The sequence below is a fragment of the Planococcus citri genome, chromosome 4 (genome assembly GCF_950023065.1).
Source record: "Planococcus citri chromosome 4, ihPlaCitr1.1, whole genome shotgun sequence".
Lineage (NCBI taxonomy): Eukaryota > Metazoa > Arthropoda > Insecta > Hemiptera > Pseudococcidae > Planococcus > Planococcus citri.
Genome location: NC_088680.1, coordinates 16297276 through 16315075, shown reverse-complemented (window position 1 = coordinate 16315075; position 17800 = coordinate 16297276). Strand labels below are relative to the sequence as shown.

Sequence of the window (17800 nt, the reverse complement as noted above, 5' to 3'; positions counted from 1 at the left end):
TTAGTATCGTCAACGTATTCTGATTGGCATAATTTTTGGAATTTCGATCAACAAAAAATGGATTTTGTTCAAAGAACTAAACATCATTTTTTAAATCTAAAATCTTCCATGAGCAAATTTCGCTATTTTCAGATCATTTGGAGCCTCCAGTAAAGTTACAATTTTTCTGAGTACTTTTGGATTTTTTTTAACAGCTTGGAGATGGATTTAAACCTAGAAAAATTTGAATTTGAGGTTACCAAATTTCTACTTCAAAACAAAAAAAAATGATAGGGAAGTGGTCAAATCAAAATCCTGCTAGTCGGTTTCTCAACAAAAAGAAATTTCAAAAATTGAAAACATAAGAAGTAGGTATAATGAATTTCAATAGCATCATTTATCTATAAAATTATTATAATGATACAAAGGTTCAAAATTTATTCATTTTGATTCAAATTCAAAATTTGACCCGGAGTTTCATTTTTGTAAAATAAATAAAAGCCTCGTGAAAATTACCACCACCACCACCCAAAATCTCCAATTTACATTTTTGTAGATTTTTCAACTGATTCAGACACAAATTTTCAAAGTCATTTTTTTAGTCTCAAATTCCTTTCTGTGATTTCTTCCCCAGATTTGTCGGATTTGAGGTTTTGGAGGAAATGGTCTCACTAATTTACTCAAAAATGCCCACTACTTGGAAAAAAGGTAGAGGGGGCTTGGGGCTCGAAATTTCAAATAATGCAACATGGGTATCGAAATACAGATTTTTGAGGGCTCTGATTCGCATTCTAAAACATGTTGGACCATAAGACTGATACTGGGGCCCCCTGGGAAGTTTGAGGCCTGAAATTTTGATAAATGCAACATGGATATAAAGTTACAGATTTGAAAGGCGTTGATTCATGATTCTGAAATAAGTTTGATTCCAAAATCAAAACTAAGACCCCCCTAAAGAAGAGCTTGGGGGCCAAAATTTTGAAAAATTCAAAATTCAAAATGGGTAACGAAATATCTATAAATTTTTGAAAATGCTAATTCTGGTTTTGAAACACATGTGACTCTAAAACCAATACTAGGTCCCCTGAAAAGAGGTTCAAGCCCATAATTTTTTCAATATTGCAAAATAGGTATCAAATTAAAGGTTTTCTGAAAACGTCGATTCTAATTCCGAAATCAATTAGACCCCAAAAATAAAATTGAGCCTCTTAGAGAAGAACTTGGGGCATGAAATATCAAAAAAAAAATGCAATAAAGAGTATTGAAATGCACTTTTCAAAAGCTCCAATTTTTATTCTGAGTCAAATCTGACCTCAAAATCTAAATTAAAACCCCCCTACAGGAGGGCTTGGAGACCAAAATAGTGAAAAGATCGCATGATTTTTGAGGGCACTGATTCCAATTTTGAAACACGTTTGACACTGAAATCAAAACTTTATTTTAATTCTGAAATCAAGTTAACCCTAAAATCAGAATTGAGCCTTTCACAGGAGGGCTTGGGTCCCTATGAGTCAAAAAATGCAATATGGGTGTTCAAACTGCAAATTTTTAATGGCGTTTATCATGATTCTGAGATCAGTTCGACTCCAAAATGAAAATTGAGCCTTCAAGGGGTGGGGGCTGGCACCATAAATGTCAAAAAAAACACACAATACGGGTGTTGAAAATACCTACAGATTCTTTCAAATTTCAAAAGCTAAATAAATACACAAAATAATTATTTGATCATCATTTTTATTCATTTATTTTTAATGCTAGATCACAGGAAAATAAATCAACAGCCACATAATTTGTTTGAAAATAGCATACAGATTTTAAAAAAAACTGAACTAAAAATAAGTCAAGTATAGGTAAGTTAACTAGTTTCAAAAAATATCACATCAACTGCATAAAAATACAACAAACAGGTAAGAAAAAAATTACAAAACTCAATTAGTGATGAAGGAGGGGGTAAAAAAATACCTAACCACGGCGCAAAATAAGAAAAAATTCAATACTACCAATTTGTTGTAGTACATATCACAATTTTGAAGTCTTCCTCTTTAAAAGGTGATCGAACTCGTGACTGAACTCTTCAATTTTTTAATACATTTTCATCATTTCGATGCAAAACAAACAACACAACATCAAATTTTTCATAATACTATGTGATTTTTGTAATCACTTTTCTGCCAAGTTTTTGTCGATAAATAAAAGCTTCAATAATTATTTTTCCATTACACAAAAGTAACAAAATAAAAATTTCCAATGGTAAAAGATGTAAGTTTCAAAGGGATTTGAACTCATTACAGGGTGCTGTTCAATTCGAGGGGGAAGGAGGGGGTATTTCCACATTTGTTCATGACTTTCAAGATGTTCGAGCCAATAGTGCAATGTAGTAAAGCCAGCATGGACAAGAGGAAACATTACGATTGTACCTTTCTCTCATCGCGTAGTATGAGTATTCAACAACTGAGGCAATATTGGAAATGTATGGATAATTCAGAGTACTCGATAATCCATCATCGCAGGTCTACGTTGCATTTCGGTTGTCAAGGGAAATTGGGGATAAAAAAAAGTACATTCCTTAAATTCTAATATATTTTAGTCTAAGTCACTCACCAATCAAGATTTCACCAACATAATTGAAATTTTGGAGTAAATATTCATTTCGAAGATGAAGATGAAAATTCGGCAGACGAAAACGCTCAGTTCTCTTGAAGTTCCGAAGATGGTAATTACCAATAAGGCAGGTCACAAATCTCAACTCATCAATTTGTAGTTTCCACAGTCGAGCATTTATTTCTAAATAAGAACGATATCCTTTCAGCAGTCGATTTCAGGTACAGTTCCTGTCGAAAAAAAATCATAAATAAGACTCATATCCTTGCAAGATTCAATGCGATGAAGTGAAAGAACGTACTTGTAAAATATCGTCATCAAAAGGTGGCGCGTAATGTTCCCATTCGAGTAATTCGCTAATTTTAGAAGATCCTTTAGATCCACTCGACTCGTTTAAATTCAGCTGACATTCTCTTTCGACGATAGTTTCATCGTCGTGAGCGATATCTGGTATTCCTGTGCCATCGCAGTGACACGATAGTAAATCATGGGTCAGGGATGAACAATCTGGGTCGCAGACGAAGAGATCTTTTAATTCTTCGATAGATAGTTTCACGTTGGACGTGTTATGAATATCGACAATTGCGTTGCTTAAAGCTGTTTTTGAGATTTGCCTTTGGTATATTTTCTCTTCTATTGTGCCACTGGTCAAGAATCTAGAACGATAAATCAGGATGGAGTTTTCACAATAAAATTGGAAATGTTGATAAATTTCAATCTCATTCAGCTCATTCTCAGTACGCAGATATAACTTACCTATATATGAAGCAATTCTTTTTCTGGCCATCGCGCCAGATGCGACTCATGGCTTGCAAATCGGAAGCTGGATTCCAATCCAAGTCGAATAAAATTAATCGAGATGCTCCGGTCAAATTTAAACCAATGCCGCCAGCTTTGGCACTCAATAAAAATACAACTGTAAACGAAATATTTGAATAAGCTTATTAATATCGAATCAGAAAATGAAAACAATAGAAGAATTGTTTTTAAACTCACAATTATTCAAATGTTCGTTATTAAATTTGTCTACGACTTCCATTCGAGCTGAAGCAGGAGTACTTCCATCTAAACGTAAGAAGGGGTAGTTTTTATCCACGCAGAGTTTCTCTAATAAATTCAAAGTCTAAAATGTATCAAAAAAAAAAAAAATGATAATAATTTTCCAAAAATTGAAAATTATGGTGAAAAAATAAGAAAATCTAAACATGCCTGAGTAAAATACGATATCAATACAATTTTCTCTTTAGTTTTTCTCAGATCGACCAACAATTGCTCCAAAACAGACATCTTTCCAGAGAATTCGTACGATGGTGTAGATCCGTTTTTGGAAAACACTGATTCCAGCAAATCGGATAAAGTTTCCTGCAAAAATACCATAATTAGTATAATAAAAATACTCTGAGCTAGTACGATAAAAAAATAACCGTTGTAATGTGACGAGATTTCCTCGCATGAGTAAAATTCGATCACCACAGCGTTCATCTTACTTTTTGAAAAATTTACCAACCTCAACCGGTTCATTATCTTCAAGAATATCGAAATCATCCTCAACGACATCTTCGACAGCACCTTTGACCAGCCTGGGATCGTTGCAAATCTTCTTCAATAAGGTGATAACGCTCAAATGAGGTATTTTTTTGCTCACATCGGTCAAACTGCTTTCCCAGAATTGTACAACAGCTCGCGACAATTCCACCTACGAAACATAATCCGAAGAAATAGAAAATGAAAACAAACTTAATGACTACTTGTTTTAAAAAACAAAAGCACGTACTTGTAACGGAGTTGGAATACAAAATACAACACATTCTTGCTTCGAAGGCAAATATTGATTAATAATACTCTGAGTTCGACGTAAAATGAAACAATTAGTCGAAAGATTAAGTTGTTTCGCTCGGTCTTCGCCTAGTTGCTTCAGTTCGTCGTCGCATCCTGGCTGATTCGATAACACGACCGGATCTTCATAATGTTTCTTGAACTCTACAACAAATAAATTAACACTATGTGAATTCGGTCTCAAACTAGTAAAATCGAACACTCGCAACGAACAATTCGATTCAAATAAATTCCAACTTACCAGCATAGCTTCCTAAAATACCAGGATTGACGAAATCCACCAAAGCGTGAAATTCTTGTAAATCATTCTGAATCGGAGTTCCCGTTAGAATAATACGTCGCCTGATGTTAAGTTGATTGAGTAACGTTGAAGTTCTAATTTGATTATTTTTCAAACGATGACCTTCGTCGCAGATTAGCAATTGAAATTTTATATCTTTAATGTCGTCGAAATGTCGAACAAGCATTTCGTACGATATAATCATAACTGGCGATTTGGTAGACGGAATATTCGCGTAAGAGGACGGCTTTTGTTTCTGAAGGATTTCAAAACCCCTAATTAAAACAGTCTAAAATGGAAACAAATTCACTGGTGAAAAGATAAAAGTACCTGGCTGATCACGTAAGGCTGTAGTCGTTGAAATCCTAACCATCGTTTGAACTCTTTTAACCAATTATTGGCCAGACTACTAGGAGTGACTATTAATACTCGTTGGACGAGAGGTAGACCACCATAAGGACCGTTTTTCAAAAGTAACCTTCGAGAGAATAAAATTATCAATTGAAAACAACAAATAAAAACCATTAAGTCGAAAAAAATTTACCATATCAGACAAATACACTGCAGCGTTTTTCCAAGACCCATTTCATCGGCTAAAATCGCTCCGTTACGTTTTATGTCACGTATACCGGTAACACACGAGTATAAAAATACCACTCCTTGTTGTTGATGTGGTCGTAAGACGCGGGAAAGAAAAGAATCTAATTTAACATCCGTTATTGGTAAACCATCCTTGTTATACTTCCACTGAACAAAAAAAAGTGTAATTTAATATAGTCCAAGAATGAATCAAATTCTCCCACAAAAAAAACAACATGAGCTAAATCTATAAATAATTTATAATATTCAAAGTTAATTACTTGATGGCTAAGATCAGGTTTAGGTAGAACGAGAGCATTTACATCATCAACCACATGAAGCGAACTGCAACTAGTTTTGAATCTTTTCACCGGTCTTTTGAAACCATCGCTCGAAGAAACACTTTCGATAGATTTGCTCACGTTAATATTCTCTTTACAAACTTCATCGATAATCTACGAATAAAAATTTACCACTCTTGATCCAATATTTCAAAACAAACACCATCGAGTTTCCGAAAATACCAACCTCAACTTCTTTACTTCCGATATAAACGCGACTTCCTTCCTCCAGCGGTGCTTTCAACTTCGACGTACGTCCTAGAATTTGTCCATTTTCATCCTACGAAACGAACCATCATCAAGTATTTCATTCTCATAACACGTCTTTAGAATCCATTCAAATCACTAATACCTTTAGAACAGCGGTATCGTTTGAAACTTCTACGGTTCCATCACCTTCCCAAGTTTTATGCTTCTTCTTAGTTTGTTTACCCCAAACAACATTAAACACTCTGAAAAAAGAACGTTATGTTGAATCAAAATCGAGTAAAAAACACCTTGTCGTTAATCATGGCTTACTTCTTGTCTGCCTTGGAGTCAGTATCATCGATATTTTGAACTTCAGGTACTGTATCTTCTAAAGGTACAGAATGCGATGATGAGTCATCTGAAGACGTTACGAGTGTTTCGGTACTTGCCACCAAATTGAGTAATTTCTCGGTGCTTCTGGTGGCTCCGGTGACCGAAGCGAAGCCTTTGAGAATACCAATACGTTAGCTCAAAATGATCTACATGACTAATAATATATTAAATATGACACGAATAGTTACCTTTTGGAGTGCAAGGATTCTTGGCTAACTGCGAAGGGGCTCGAGTACGTCGCATGGTATTTATGAGCACTAAATAGATCTGTACTTTTAGAGTTGTCACTAACGATGTTTGAAATCGAATATAATTAAAGTATTCGAATACTCCAACGCTAATTTAGCTAAATTTCAAGAAAAGTAATAAGAAAAATTAATGAACTAGTGAAAATTTGGGCGCCAAACAGAGTCAGCTGTTTATTCATGGAGTCGGAGCGATGTTGCCAATTTTCGAACAGGATTGAAGATTGCAATGTTGCCAAGATGAATTTTTGATTTTGCACTTTGTTTTTTTTTTTAATTTTCATTGATTTTGAATTTAATTTTTGATCAATTTGTGTCTTGTCTTGTGATCAATGATCATTACTTTTGATTTCTGTTTTTTTCAACCAAAAATTATGCCAAAAATTCAAATAAATTAAATCTCAAGCTCAACTACAGATAAAATCAAAAATGAAAAAAAAAACTAAAAAGTTCTCAACAATTTAATTTTCTTTTTGGAAAACGAAAAATCCAAAATCCATCATCCAGCGTTGAAAATCTAGTATATTATAAGTATAGCACAACAAAAGTACAAAATGAAAATGTGGTTTATTTCATTTCATTATTACATAATACATAACATCGAAAATTCCAAATAAATTTGAAACTTATACATTCTTTCAAAAGTTACAATCAAAAATGGACAATGAAATGTTTCAAAAATCAAAAGATACAATATTAACGAAGTTCAAACGCTATTACTGAAAATACTTCGAATCAAAATACAAAATCATGTTACGTACATGTGACTGTCGTCGATAAAAATAAAAAAAATCCAAACCATGAAACCATTCGACCTCTAAAATTACTCTTACAAGTTACAATAAGTAAAATACAAACTTGAGATCATTCGTAGTAAAAAAAAAAAAACAAAGCAAATACATCATGGAGAAAGTTATTAAAACGAACGAGTGCTTCGAAATAAAAGTACGTACACAAAAGAAAGAAAAAAAAAGACCAAAAAAAACAAAAAAATTAACTTAAAAAAATACTTAAAATCGGGCGAAAAAATCATCATTGCATAACAGAATAAATTAAAGTTGGGTAAGAAGGAACGTTGTTAATATTTTCACTATTTTCATTGGTAATTTTGGTATTTGGCATAGGTGTCAAGTTCAAAGGAATATTCAACGGTACCTGTAACAATAAAACGAAAAAATACAATCAGTCTCTACCTTCATCATCATCAATTTACATTCTAATCCGAACACTATCAACCCTTTTACCTTTCTCGGTCTTCCTCTTTGCTTCTGTTGTTTAGGAATCACGATACCCGAATGATGTTGAGCAATATGCTGCTTGAGTTTATCACTTCTGCTGAACTGTTTATCGCACTGATCGCATGAAAAAGGTCGTTCACCGGTATGAACTCGGTGATGGCGTTGTAAATGCGATAGTCGCAGAAACGAAAGCTCGCAGAACTTGCACTGGTGAGGTTTAACTCCGGAATGCGTTTGCATGTGTCGTTTCATATTCTGTTTATTTTGGAAACCTCGATTACAAACTCGACAGAATAATTCGCCCGGGTAACAATTGGCGTCTTGCGGATTGTACTCGTAACGAAAGTTGTCCATTTTCATGTTCTCGTCTTTGATCGAGTTCATTCCGCCTTCTTCCATTTTAACCTGAATAACAGTAGGAAGATTTTGATTAGGTTTATTTCTTTTTCTCTAAAATTTTACATCAAGGGTGAGGAATTTCATATGATTTCAAGTACCTGAGCCATACTCATTATACCGCACATTGTCGCCATCGCTGCTTCGTCCGATTCCATCATATTATGGTTCTTGATATCGTCGTTATTTTCTGATATCGAATTCGAATCATTTTGGCAAATGTTTTCCGGCGAGCTGCGATGATCTGTTTGGCTTTCGTACGATTCCTGATGCTGTAAATAAAATACAAAATTAAATACGAACTAGAATTGCAAAATGGCTAGCCTATCAAAAGTATATAGGTATTCGATGTAACAAGACACACTCGTTGAATTTTCTTTTCATCGACGATTAGTCATTCGTCTGACTTCATTGTTCTCTTTTTACAATCGTCCAGAACGAACGAAGTATCGAGACAGGTAATTTTGCAAACATCAGCAATACAATCTAATAGAATATACTTTTAATTAGATGATCGAGACTCGTACGATCTACATTCCAATTTACATCCGGTAACGTCAAAGTCGATCTGACATCTTCAGACCACGTGTAATTTCGCATTCCATTTCAAATACCTTCGCCTAGCAATGACTTCGAATACATGGAAATTGATACCCTACACTGCGTACGTAGACGTACATGGGACAATGATTTCCAAAGTTGTCGTGTGATGAGAGAGAAGGGGAGAGGAGACAAAATAAACGTGAACGGAACACCTTCATGTGGGGTATCGATTTCCACGGGCTTAACGAAGATAAATCCAAATCTGAGGTTACTTTCAACGAATCTCGTACTTGGAACATTGTTCTCTCAAAAAACATCGATGAAAATACGAATTCGTAAACTCAGTGGCATATTTTGACCAAAGAGTCGCCTCAGATACTCACTTTATCTTCGCATTCTTCATCCTGTCTGCATTCTCGCGAGCTATTCGAACCAGAGTCACGTTTATCAGCCATCTCATCATCGTCAGCCGGATCCTGTACGAGTCCTTTGATATGTAACTCATTGGCGATCTCCAATAAAGCAGAAAGTTCATTCTCCGGTATATCGACAGCTCCCACATACATGTACTCGATGATAAGCTGCATTTCTCTGAGTGAAATACCTCTCAAAATGACAGTCGGGTGTTTACAAGGATTCTCTCGGAATATCGTATCGAAGTAAGGACTGCAGGCGGACAAGACGAGTTTATGAGCTCGAATCATTCCATCGCTACACGACAACGTTACATCCACGAAACTCTGCTCGTTGTATAAATATTCCAGCAAAGTGCGTAAATTCGATATATGATTATTCCACCTGAGGTGAAACGATTTAGTCGACGTATCAGCCATTTTAATTGGACACTATTACTGCTACTCGTACTTCTTCTTCTTCTTCTGCAAACAAACGAGCAAAAAAAAACACGAAACTTTAGTACAGAGTATTTTGTCATTTAGCAGTTTGGTAAATTTAATCTGTATATACTGAACAAGGCCCCCTTTTTTTTGCTCTCTCGACGAAGAACAGGAGAAGCCGAGAAGCTTCACTTCGTCTCTGTTGTTTAAATTAAAGTCATCTATACAAACTGAAACCGAGAAGAGGGAAGAGAAGAAGGCAGATTTCCACAACAACTTTGAACATCGCCGCTTGCCTGCCGGCCAGCTCGCGGTCTCTTTGCTTCCCTCGCTTCGCCGATCCTCTTTCCTTTTCCATCTCGGGGATGGTGGTGTAAAAAAGGGTAACACGTACCTCCGCTTTTACTGTCGGTCTGTCGAAATAAGGGTCGCGTCCCCTACGTTTTTAATAATTTAAAATCCACCCTATTTGGGTTAAAAACGGGGGCTACCGCAGTTACATACGTAGATGTAGGGGGAACGGCCATCTTAGCTGGGCTTTTAATAACCTTCTGTTTTGTTTACGCGACGCGACGCCTGAGACGAAAATGTAAAAATTGCTATTTTCCGGAGGAAATCGGATGAAAACCGAAAATGAAAATGACCATGTACGTTATGAAAGTTGATAGAATTTTTTAGAAATCGGCGAAAAATTATCAAAAATTGTTTGAAACCGCATAAAAATCGGAGAAAAAATACAAAAAATGTAAACACAATAAATAAAAATTATTCAAAAATTGCGAAAAATGGTATCTACTTGCTTGAAAGTTCATTAAAAACTAAAAAAAATTGAAACGATGAGGCAATTTTCTTTAAAACTTATGAGAATAGCATGAAAACCATCTAAAATTGCATAAAAAGGATAAAAAAAGGCCAAAAAATAAGAGAAACTCGTAAAAAATTGAATTCAAAAATTATAAAATCTGCGAAAATAAAAAAAATGGTACCGAAGTTGAAGAATTAGCGTGAAAATTGAATGCAAGTTCCGTCAAAAACCAATTAAAAGAATCAAAAATTCTCTAAAATTGCATTTAAAAAAGCAATGGAAATTATAAGAAGAATCAACAATTTGGCATAAATCATAAGGGGAGGCGAAGGCAGGAGAGAGAGGGGAGGGAGGCAAGTCAAGATTTAATCATAACAAAACTTTTCTGAAATTTTGTACGTACTTGAAAAAAGAACTTTAAAAATTGATTGAAAAAATGCAGGACTTTTTTTTGCAATTTTTGGCAAAAAAAGCAATATTTTTCCAATTTAGAAAAAAATTACAGAATTTTTTGACAATTTTGGCAGAAAAGCGAAAACTAGTTACAAATTTTTGGCAAAATTACGAAGTTCTTCAAGATATTTTTAGCAAAAATCCAAGATTTTTGGCAACTTTAGGCAAAAAAGTTGGACTTTTTAACAATTTTTGGTTTTAAAAAAAAAGCAAAACTTTTGAGCAATTTGAACAACAACGCAGATTTTTTTGCAATTTTTGGCAAGAAAAGAATTTTTCCAGAAATTTTTGTCCAAAAACCGATACTTCGTCACATTTTTTGGCAAAAAATCAGACTTTTTGCAATTTTTGCAAAAAGCTAAGATTTTTTACAATTTTTTTTAAAGAAGTGGAAAAATTTTATGAAAAGCTTAGTAGATATAAAACGCAGATTTTTTGCAATTTTTGGCAAAAAGAGAATTTTTTCCGAAAATTTTGTCCAAAAACCGATATTTCATCACATTTTTTGACAAAAAATGATTTTTTGCAATGTTTGCAAAAAGCTAAGATTTTTGACAATTTTTTTTTGGAGAAGTGGAGAAATTTTATGAAAAGCTCAGTAGATATAAAACGCAGATTTTTTTTGCAATTTTTGGCAAGAAAAGAATTTTTCCAGAAATTTTTGTCCAAAAACCGATACTTCGTCACATTTTTTGGCAAAAAATCAGACTTTTTGCAATTTTTGCAAAAAGCTAAGATTTTTTACAATTTTTTTTAAAGAAGTGGAAAAATTTTATGAAAAGCTTAGTAGATATAAAACGCAGATTTTTTGCAATTTTTGGCAAAAAGAGAATTTTTTCCGAAAATTTTGTCCAAAAACCGATATTTCATCACATTTTTTGACAAAAAATGATTTTTTGCAATGTTTGCAAAAAGCTAAGATTTTTGACAATTTTTTTTTGGAGAAGTGGAGAAATTTTATGAAAAGCTCAGTAGATATAAAACGCAGATTTTTTTTTGCAATTTTTGGCAAGAAGAGAATTTTTTCCGAAATTTTTGCCCAAAAACCGATATTTTATCACATTTTTCGGCAAAAAATCTAATTTTTTGCAATTTTTTGAAAAAGTTATAATTTTTGACAATTTTTGGGAAGTGGAGAAATTTGATGGAAAGCTTAGTAGATATAAGACAATTTCATAACAATTTTGGTCAAATTTTCAATTTTTTTGCATTTTTTACTCAAATTTGATCTAATTAAAAAATGCACTTGAAGCTCGTGAAATTTTCACTGGTGATGGAGGTATTTTTGTTTGGTGTTTGAATTTTTCTCTTCAAAAGAAAGCAGGTATCAAAAAAGTGACTTTTGAAAACCCATTTAATTTTTCTTTCTGAAATGAGGTTTATTGTGAACTGTAGGAGTTCTGTATTGAAAAAGCGAGTTGAAATAAAACGAGCAGGTCTAAAATCTCAATAAACCATAGACCATAGAAATTTTATTATTATTTTTTTTTCTGAATTCGCAGGCTAATATTATGAAAAGGAAGCTCGTATCAAAAACGTAAGCTGAAATATTGAAAAATCAGTTCCTCTGAAAACCAAACAAACCGCAAAAAGTCATCCGCTTTTTAATTATTTTTAGAAAATTTGGCAAAAGTTTTGGTGGAGAGAGAGAAGTGTCTTTTTGTAGATTACAGAAATCCTGCAGAACAAATCGTTCAACAAACATGTTACGAGTATTCAAGTCAGAAGAATAACTTCTAGTTGATCTCCTCCGCAATGGGTAACTTGAAACTGTAACAATATTCGTCAATCTTTTGAAAAATACTACAAAAATAGGCGCCAAATCACATCATAACACCTTACAAAAGCACCCCCTTCCGACACTTTCGCTTCGTCTAGCAACTAATCGTTTCTCCGGACACCTGTCTTGTCCCTATATGAATACATAGGTAAGATTTGCCCTCACGTAGGTATTGTACCCTCTATAAATACCTATAGGTAATTTTCTCTCGACCTTCTGCTTTTATGAGAAGGTGCAGCAGTACCTTTTCCAAGGGTGGCAATCATTTAGCATTGGTATGAGAAAAAGGTACCCCTAAGATTTACTCGTAATACCTTGATCCTTTCTTTTTCTCTGTTGCTCACTATCAGTGTTGCCAATTACCAAGTGAAATCTTGAGATTTGTAAATGTTTGATATTTGATAATTTTATTTGATTTTTACAAAATGATGGGGTATTTTAAGGGTTCCTTTTCCTCTTTTTTTCAAAAAGATCTTGAGGTTTTGATAATAGAAACTCGAAATATTTAAAGGAGATGTTTTCTTTCTTGACTTGGCCTCCTCTGTAGTTCCAATTATGTAGATCAATTCAACATAGATTTGCATAATATGTATTTGATTTTTAAAATGTTAATTTAATACAAAGATGATCGGGAGGGGGTTTGGGAACGACTTAAGGTGTTTGGCAGCTTCTACGTATCTTTAAGAACGCTTGCTCTAAAATTTCCACCACTTCAGAAGATTTTTTGGTTTTTGACTGAGTTTTAAAAGTTTTTAAATCGTTATTTGTCATAAAGATTGTAATTATGAGGAAAAATTATGATCAAATGGACCAGAAATGGTGAAATTTGGATTTGGCGAGTCAATATTATCTGAAAATATAACACCCCCCCCCCCCCCCATCCTGTGTATTTAATAATCAACTGATCACATCATTTTCAGTAATTTGATTTTTTATTCGAAATTTTAAAATAATTTGGGAAAAATAGCTCCCTTTTCTGCTTTGAAAAGTACCAGTCTTGTTCTGGAGCCTCCAGCAAGTTTACAATTTTTTCACCAAATTTCAAATTGCTCTAGGAGGGTCAAAAATTTTACACCTGAACATTTTTGCCTCTTCAAGAGCAGTTTGAAATTCTTGGAGGAAATTGAAAACTTGCTGGAGGCTCCAGAATCTCCCAAAATTGATTGAAATGGAAGGAGGGGGGAGAGAAGCTTGGAATGAAAGTAATTATTTACTATGATTTATTTTTTGTTTGAAAAAAAAATCAAAAATCGGCATAAAGGCAGTTTTGTTAAATTTTTTAAATTTTCAAAAATTTATCAAAAATCAAAAAATGAAGTTCAACTTTTAGAATATTGTTTAAGGGGGTTTTAGGGTATGCTCTTTCGATCTAAATTAGTTGTGATGAGCAGGAATGCCCTCACCACCTGGTAGTTATTCTCGTAATTTCCCCTTAATCGATACCCACTTCTATATACGTATACTGGAAGGAGTGGAGAGTAACCTCTTTTTTAGTTCAAGTGCTGAAATTGCTTTTGAAAAAATCGACTTAGTTCAGAGTTTTTTAAATTTAGTTTATAGTCGAGTCTTTATGGGTGAAAGAAAATACAGATCAACAAGACGTAAGGGGAGAAGAACAAGGAGCTTAAATATGGGTAAAACGAATACTCTGAGAGCATCAGCCGGTGTGTCTGTGTCTGTCTGTATACATTTGATGATATTTCTTGCCTCTGCTTTGCTTTCTTTGCAGTCTCAATATATGTGCTTGATGAAAAAAGGAAAAAGAGTTTTTCGCAACGTGTTAAGATCGGATCCAACTACAACAATATTGTGTACACAATCACTCACACCACTCGTGATTGGGAGTGGTGAAATGAAATCGTATTAAATCATACACGATGACGTAATTCCCCCTCGACCCTCGCACTTCACCCGAAACGAAACCGAAAAACGTCCTCGCCGCACCGATTTTCTCCTCTTTAAACGTATCTCCCTCGCTCCTCGTGTTGTCTAAAGTTGTTATTCTTTTTCGATATGTACGAAACAAGGGGGACCAAAAAAAGGGGGAGAGCCGAGGGCGTCAAAATGCTGTAGCTGTACTTTTTAGATTAATAATAATACCCTTATAGCCGCCTCCTGGTCCTTTGCAGCTCGGCAACGTGATGCGCTTCCTTTCTCTTCTTTTTTTTTCTCTGCTAAATTAGAAATATTGCTACTATCGAGAGTCGTCCTTTTCGACGAAACAAATGCGGGCTAAGGGGCTTTTGTATATCGTAAATGGATATTGCACTTGGACTGGGGTGATTGGGATGGAAGAGGTGGAAAAGCTTTTTGTAATGTACCCTTCGTTATTCGCGTTGTTCGTCGTTATCACGATACGAAGTTATGATGGGCTCTTGAAAGTTCTTTCCAAGGTCACACCTGTTGGTTATTATTACTGCCTTATTACGACGACGACGCTCGTATAGTCGTTAGTAATATTTTTACGATGTTTGGGGTGGTTTTTGTTTGTTAAATTTTCAATAGAATATAGACAATTTTGTAATATGATAGTTTTCGAAAGTTATTTTTGAAAATATTTCCAAAAAGGACACATGTTTTCAACAAAAATTTCCGTTCCTGCTTTCTTGAAATTTTTTTACTTTATTTTCTATCTTTTTGGTTGTGACTTTATGCAATTTTTTAATTGTTTCTTTTTTTAGCTTTGTGGTAGAATTTTTCAAAAACCGCTTACGGAATTCGAGTTCATTTTTTTTTCAAATTTTTACCAAGTTTTTCTAGATACTTTTCGATCTTTTTTTTTCAATTTTTTCGTGTTTTTCGTGATAAGTAGGCTTCTTATCGTCATTTTGACATCAGTTTTATTGATTTTCATGCAATTTGCTACAATTTGTAACTTTTCAATGACACTTTTTTCATAATTTGTAGTTTTTCAAACATCTTTTTGAATATTTTTAAAATTAATTTTGGTCAGTTTTTTCTCATTTTGATCTTTTTTTCCACCACCTTACTCACTTTTTGATCGAATTTTCAATTTTTTGTATCTTCAAATTACATTTTTAATGCAATTTCAGAGAGAATTTCGACTTCACTGTCATTAGTTTTCATATACTTTTTTTGTAATTTTTTTTGGTAGTTTGAAGATATGATACAGACTCTCGTATGATTTTTGAAAGTTGGAATTTCCACAAAATTTTATACTCAATGGAGTTAGAGAGTTGAAATTTGCTTCAAATCGTAATTTCAACATGCCGAGTCGAATGGAGGTGGTTTCAAGCCATTCTGCAGCCTCCAGCCTATCATTATATCCTCCCTTCCCCTTAAAACAAATGGACGAAGCCTCTGTTCTTTTCATCAATAATTAAAACATTATTAGTCAAAAATCAAAATGCTCAACTTTGGAGGTCGTGAAGAAAATCTGTTAGCGGTGTTGACCAAGACTAGTTTCAAAAATATTGCTAAAAATTTCAAAAGTTCAAAATTGAGGTTTTTTTGAAATCTAATAATTTTGAAAAGCTTGCAAAATTTTTGAGCTAGGGTACCATTCAAAAATTTGAAAAAAAAAATCCAGGAAGCGTTAGATGAGATTCTTAAAACTATTAGATCAGGAAAGGAAGGGCAAAGCTCCAAAATCTAGGTCAAAATGAAAAAAAATTCAAAATTTTGTGTGATAATACCGTTTTAGCCCAAAAAATCCACTTTTTTAACCCCTGAAAAGAGTTAAATGGGGTTAGAAGGTCGAGACCTACAAAAAGCACTTCAGGCACATCCTCTGATTGTACTGCAAAAATGTGGACCTTCTTGGTTTAATTTGAATGGGGGCTGCAGGCTTTCCCAAAAATGTCAAATGGGGTTGGAAGGTCGAAACCTATACAAGGGACTTCAGGCACATCTTCTCATTGTACTGTAAAAATTTGAACCCTCTAGGTCAATTTGGAGGGGTTGCAGGCTTCCCTAAACGTCGAAAACCACCTAAAAATAGTCCAAAAATCCACTTGTTTGACCCCGGAAAGAGAACAAAAGGGGTAGGAAGGTATAAACATGCAAGAAGCACTCGAGTGACACCCTCCCATTGTATGATGAAAATTTGGGCCCCTAGGTGAATTTTAAGCGGGGCGGGGGGGGGTGTCAATAATACGGGCAAAATAAAATTTTTTCCACCTTAATTCCGCCTTAAATAGAGTGAGGATGACCTAGGAAGCTAAAATTTGGATATATTGATCGCGGGAACAGTAGTGACCAATGGTATGATTTTGGACCCTTTTCAACCATTGGGAGCCAAAATATGCCTCTCCAAAAAAATGACCTTTCTGTAATTTTCAACTTTGACCCTCCCCACTCCAGGGGTCAAATATGATTTTTGAGAAAACTCTATTCCCCATGTTTGACTTTATTTGCTCAATTAGAACAGGTTCCAAGTCATAAAATGTTGGGCTGAAAATTATAAAAATGCAATAGCCATCATTTTTTGCAAAAATATAGCTAAAAAACGAAACCACAACCCAAAACGACAAAAAACCCAAAGCCAGAACCCAAAACATCAAAATAAAAAATTTTGTCAATTTTGAAAAAATTAAAAAAAAATTGAAATGTAAAATTTTTAAATTTTTGATTTTTTGAAATGTTTGTATTTATTTATACCTACTAATTTTTCGTGTATTTTGAAGAAAAAATAATAACTTCTGCGATTTGCGATGTTGCTCATTGAAAAGAGCAAATTTCATATAAAAATAGTCAATAAGAGTAGAAAAATTAATTTGAGACATTCCGGAAACATGAGCAAAATTTTTAGAAAATTTTACTATTAAATCATTTAACATTTTTGTTTCCAACTTCTTTTTCCAACATTTTTTCGAATCACTGGGGGGGGGGGGTCATAGGTAAAAAATTGGGAAAATCGGTAGCGAAAAATGTGAGGAAATTTTAGTCTCAACTCCCCACCCCCCACCCCCATCACTTTGTCCGGCCTCTGTGCCTCCTTTGTTAGCTACTTCACAGTAAGCTCTCACAAATCTCATAGAATTGAAAAAATTTTGCGATGTACGTAGACTTTTTTTGGGCGTTTTAGAAGTGCTGATTCAAATTTCGTATCCTGTATCCATTTAATTTTTCAATTTTCGAAAATCCCCCTCCCTTCTGTCACTTTACGAAACCCGTCTGGAAAACATGAAAAAAAAACGAAAATTGCATTTTTCATTTTTTTTTGAAATGAGGAACTTGTCATAAGAGTCTCCAAAAAACCATTCTCGTAAATTTTTTCTGATTTTTTTTCTCAAGTGGGACGATATAGAGGAGGGAGTGAGGTGGTCAGGTAGTTGGATGCACAA

The 17800-nt window shown here is 34.1% G+C and overlaps 2 protein-coding genes across 6 annotated transcripts in view; both read right to left on the bottom strand.

Moving 5' to 3' along the window:
* Positions 1 to 1695: 1695 nt before the first annotated feature.
* On the bottom strand, positions 1696 to 6605 carry LOC135843509 (DNA repair and recombination protein RAD54B-like). Its single transcript, XM_065361425.1, has 15 exons — positions 6387 to 6605; positions 6136 to 6310; positions 5969 to 6068; positions 5804 to 5896; positions 5557 to 5730; positions 5241 to 5443; positions 5027 to 5174; positions 4658 to 4952; positions 4355 to 4560; positions 4088 to 4276; positions 3790 to 3942; positions 3577 to 3703; positions 3337 to 3496; positions 2882 to 3236; positions 1696 to 2810 (listed from the first exon to the last, which is right to left on the bottom strand). The coding sequence occupies exons 1-15, from the start codon at positions 6439 to 6441 to the stop codon at positions 2730 to 2732; spliced, it is 2514 nt and encodes an 837-aa protein (XP_065217497.1). The 5' UTR covers positions 6442 to 6605; the 3' UTR covers positions 1696 to 2729.
* Positions 6606 to 6991: 386 nt separating this feature from the next.
* LOC135844178 (zinc finger protein 582-like) overlaps positions 6992 to 17800 on the bottom strand; it is a 30384-nt gene continuing 19575 nt past the window's right edge. For 2 of the 5 annotated variants that reach the window (XM_065362318.1, XM_065362319.1), the window contains exons 2-5: positions 9004 to 9498; positions 8179 to 8349; positions 7688 to 8086; positions 6992 to 7598 (exon numbers count right to left, since the gene is read on the bottom strand). In XM_065362318.1, the coding sequence (XP_065218390.1) occupies positions 7476 to 7598; positions 7688 to 8086; positions 8179 to 8349; positions 9004 to 9453 (1143 nt within the window). In that variant the 5' untranslated portion in view covers positions 9454 to 9498 and the 3' untranslated portion in view covers positions 6992 to 7475. Of the gene's footprint in view, positions 7599 to 7687; positions 8087 to 8178; positions 8350 to 9003; positions 9499 to 17800 lie in introns of those variants that run through there. The other 3 variants (XM_065362320.1, XM_065362316.1, XM_065362317.1) reach the window with 3 other exon arrangements.

What these genes read in the sequence shown, in the direction of transcription:
- LOC135843509 (XM_065361425.1), bottom strand. Translation starts at nt 6,441, where the DNA reads ATGCGACGTACTCGAGCCCCTTCGCAGTTAGCCAAGAATCCTTGCACT. An exon ending in AACCTGATCTTAGCCATCAA is followed by an intron (nt 5,444 to 5,556) that starts GTAATTAACTTT and finishes TTTTTTGTTCAG; the next exon opens with TGGAAGTATAACAAGGATGG. An exon ending in TGATATCGTATTTTACTCAG is followed by an intron (nt 3,704 to 3,789) that starts GCATGTTTAGAT and finishes GATACATTTTAG; the next exon opens with ACTTTGAATTTATTAGAGAA.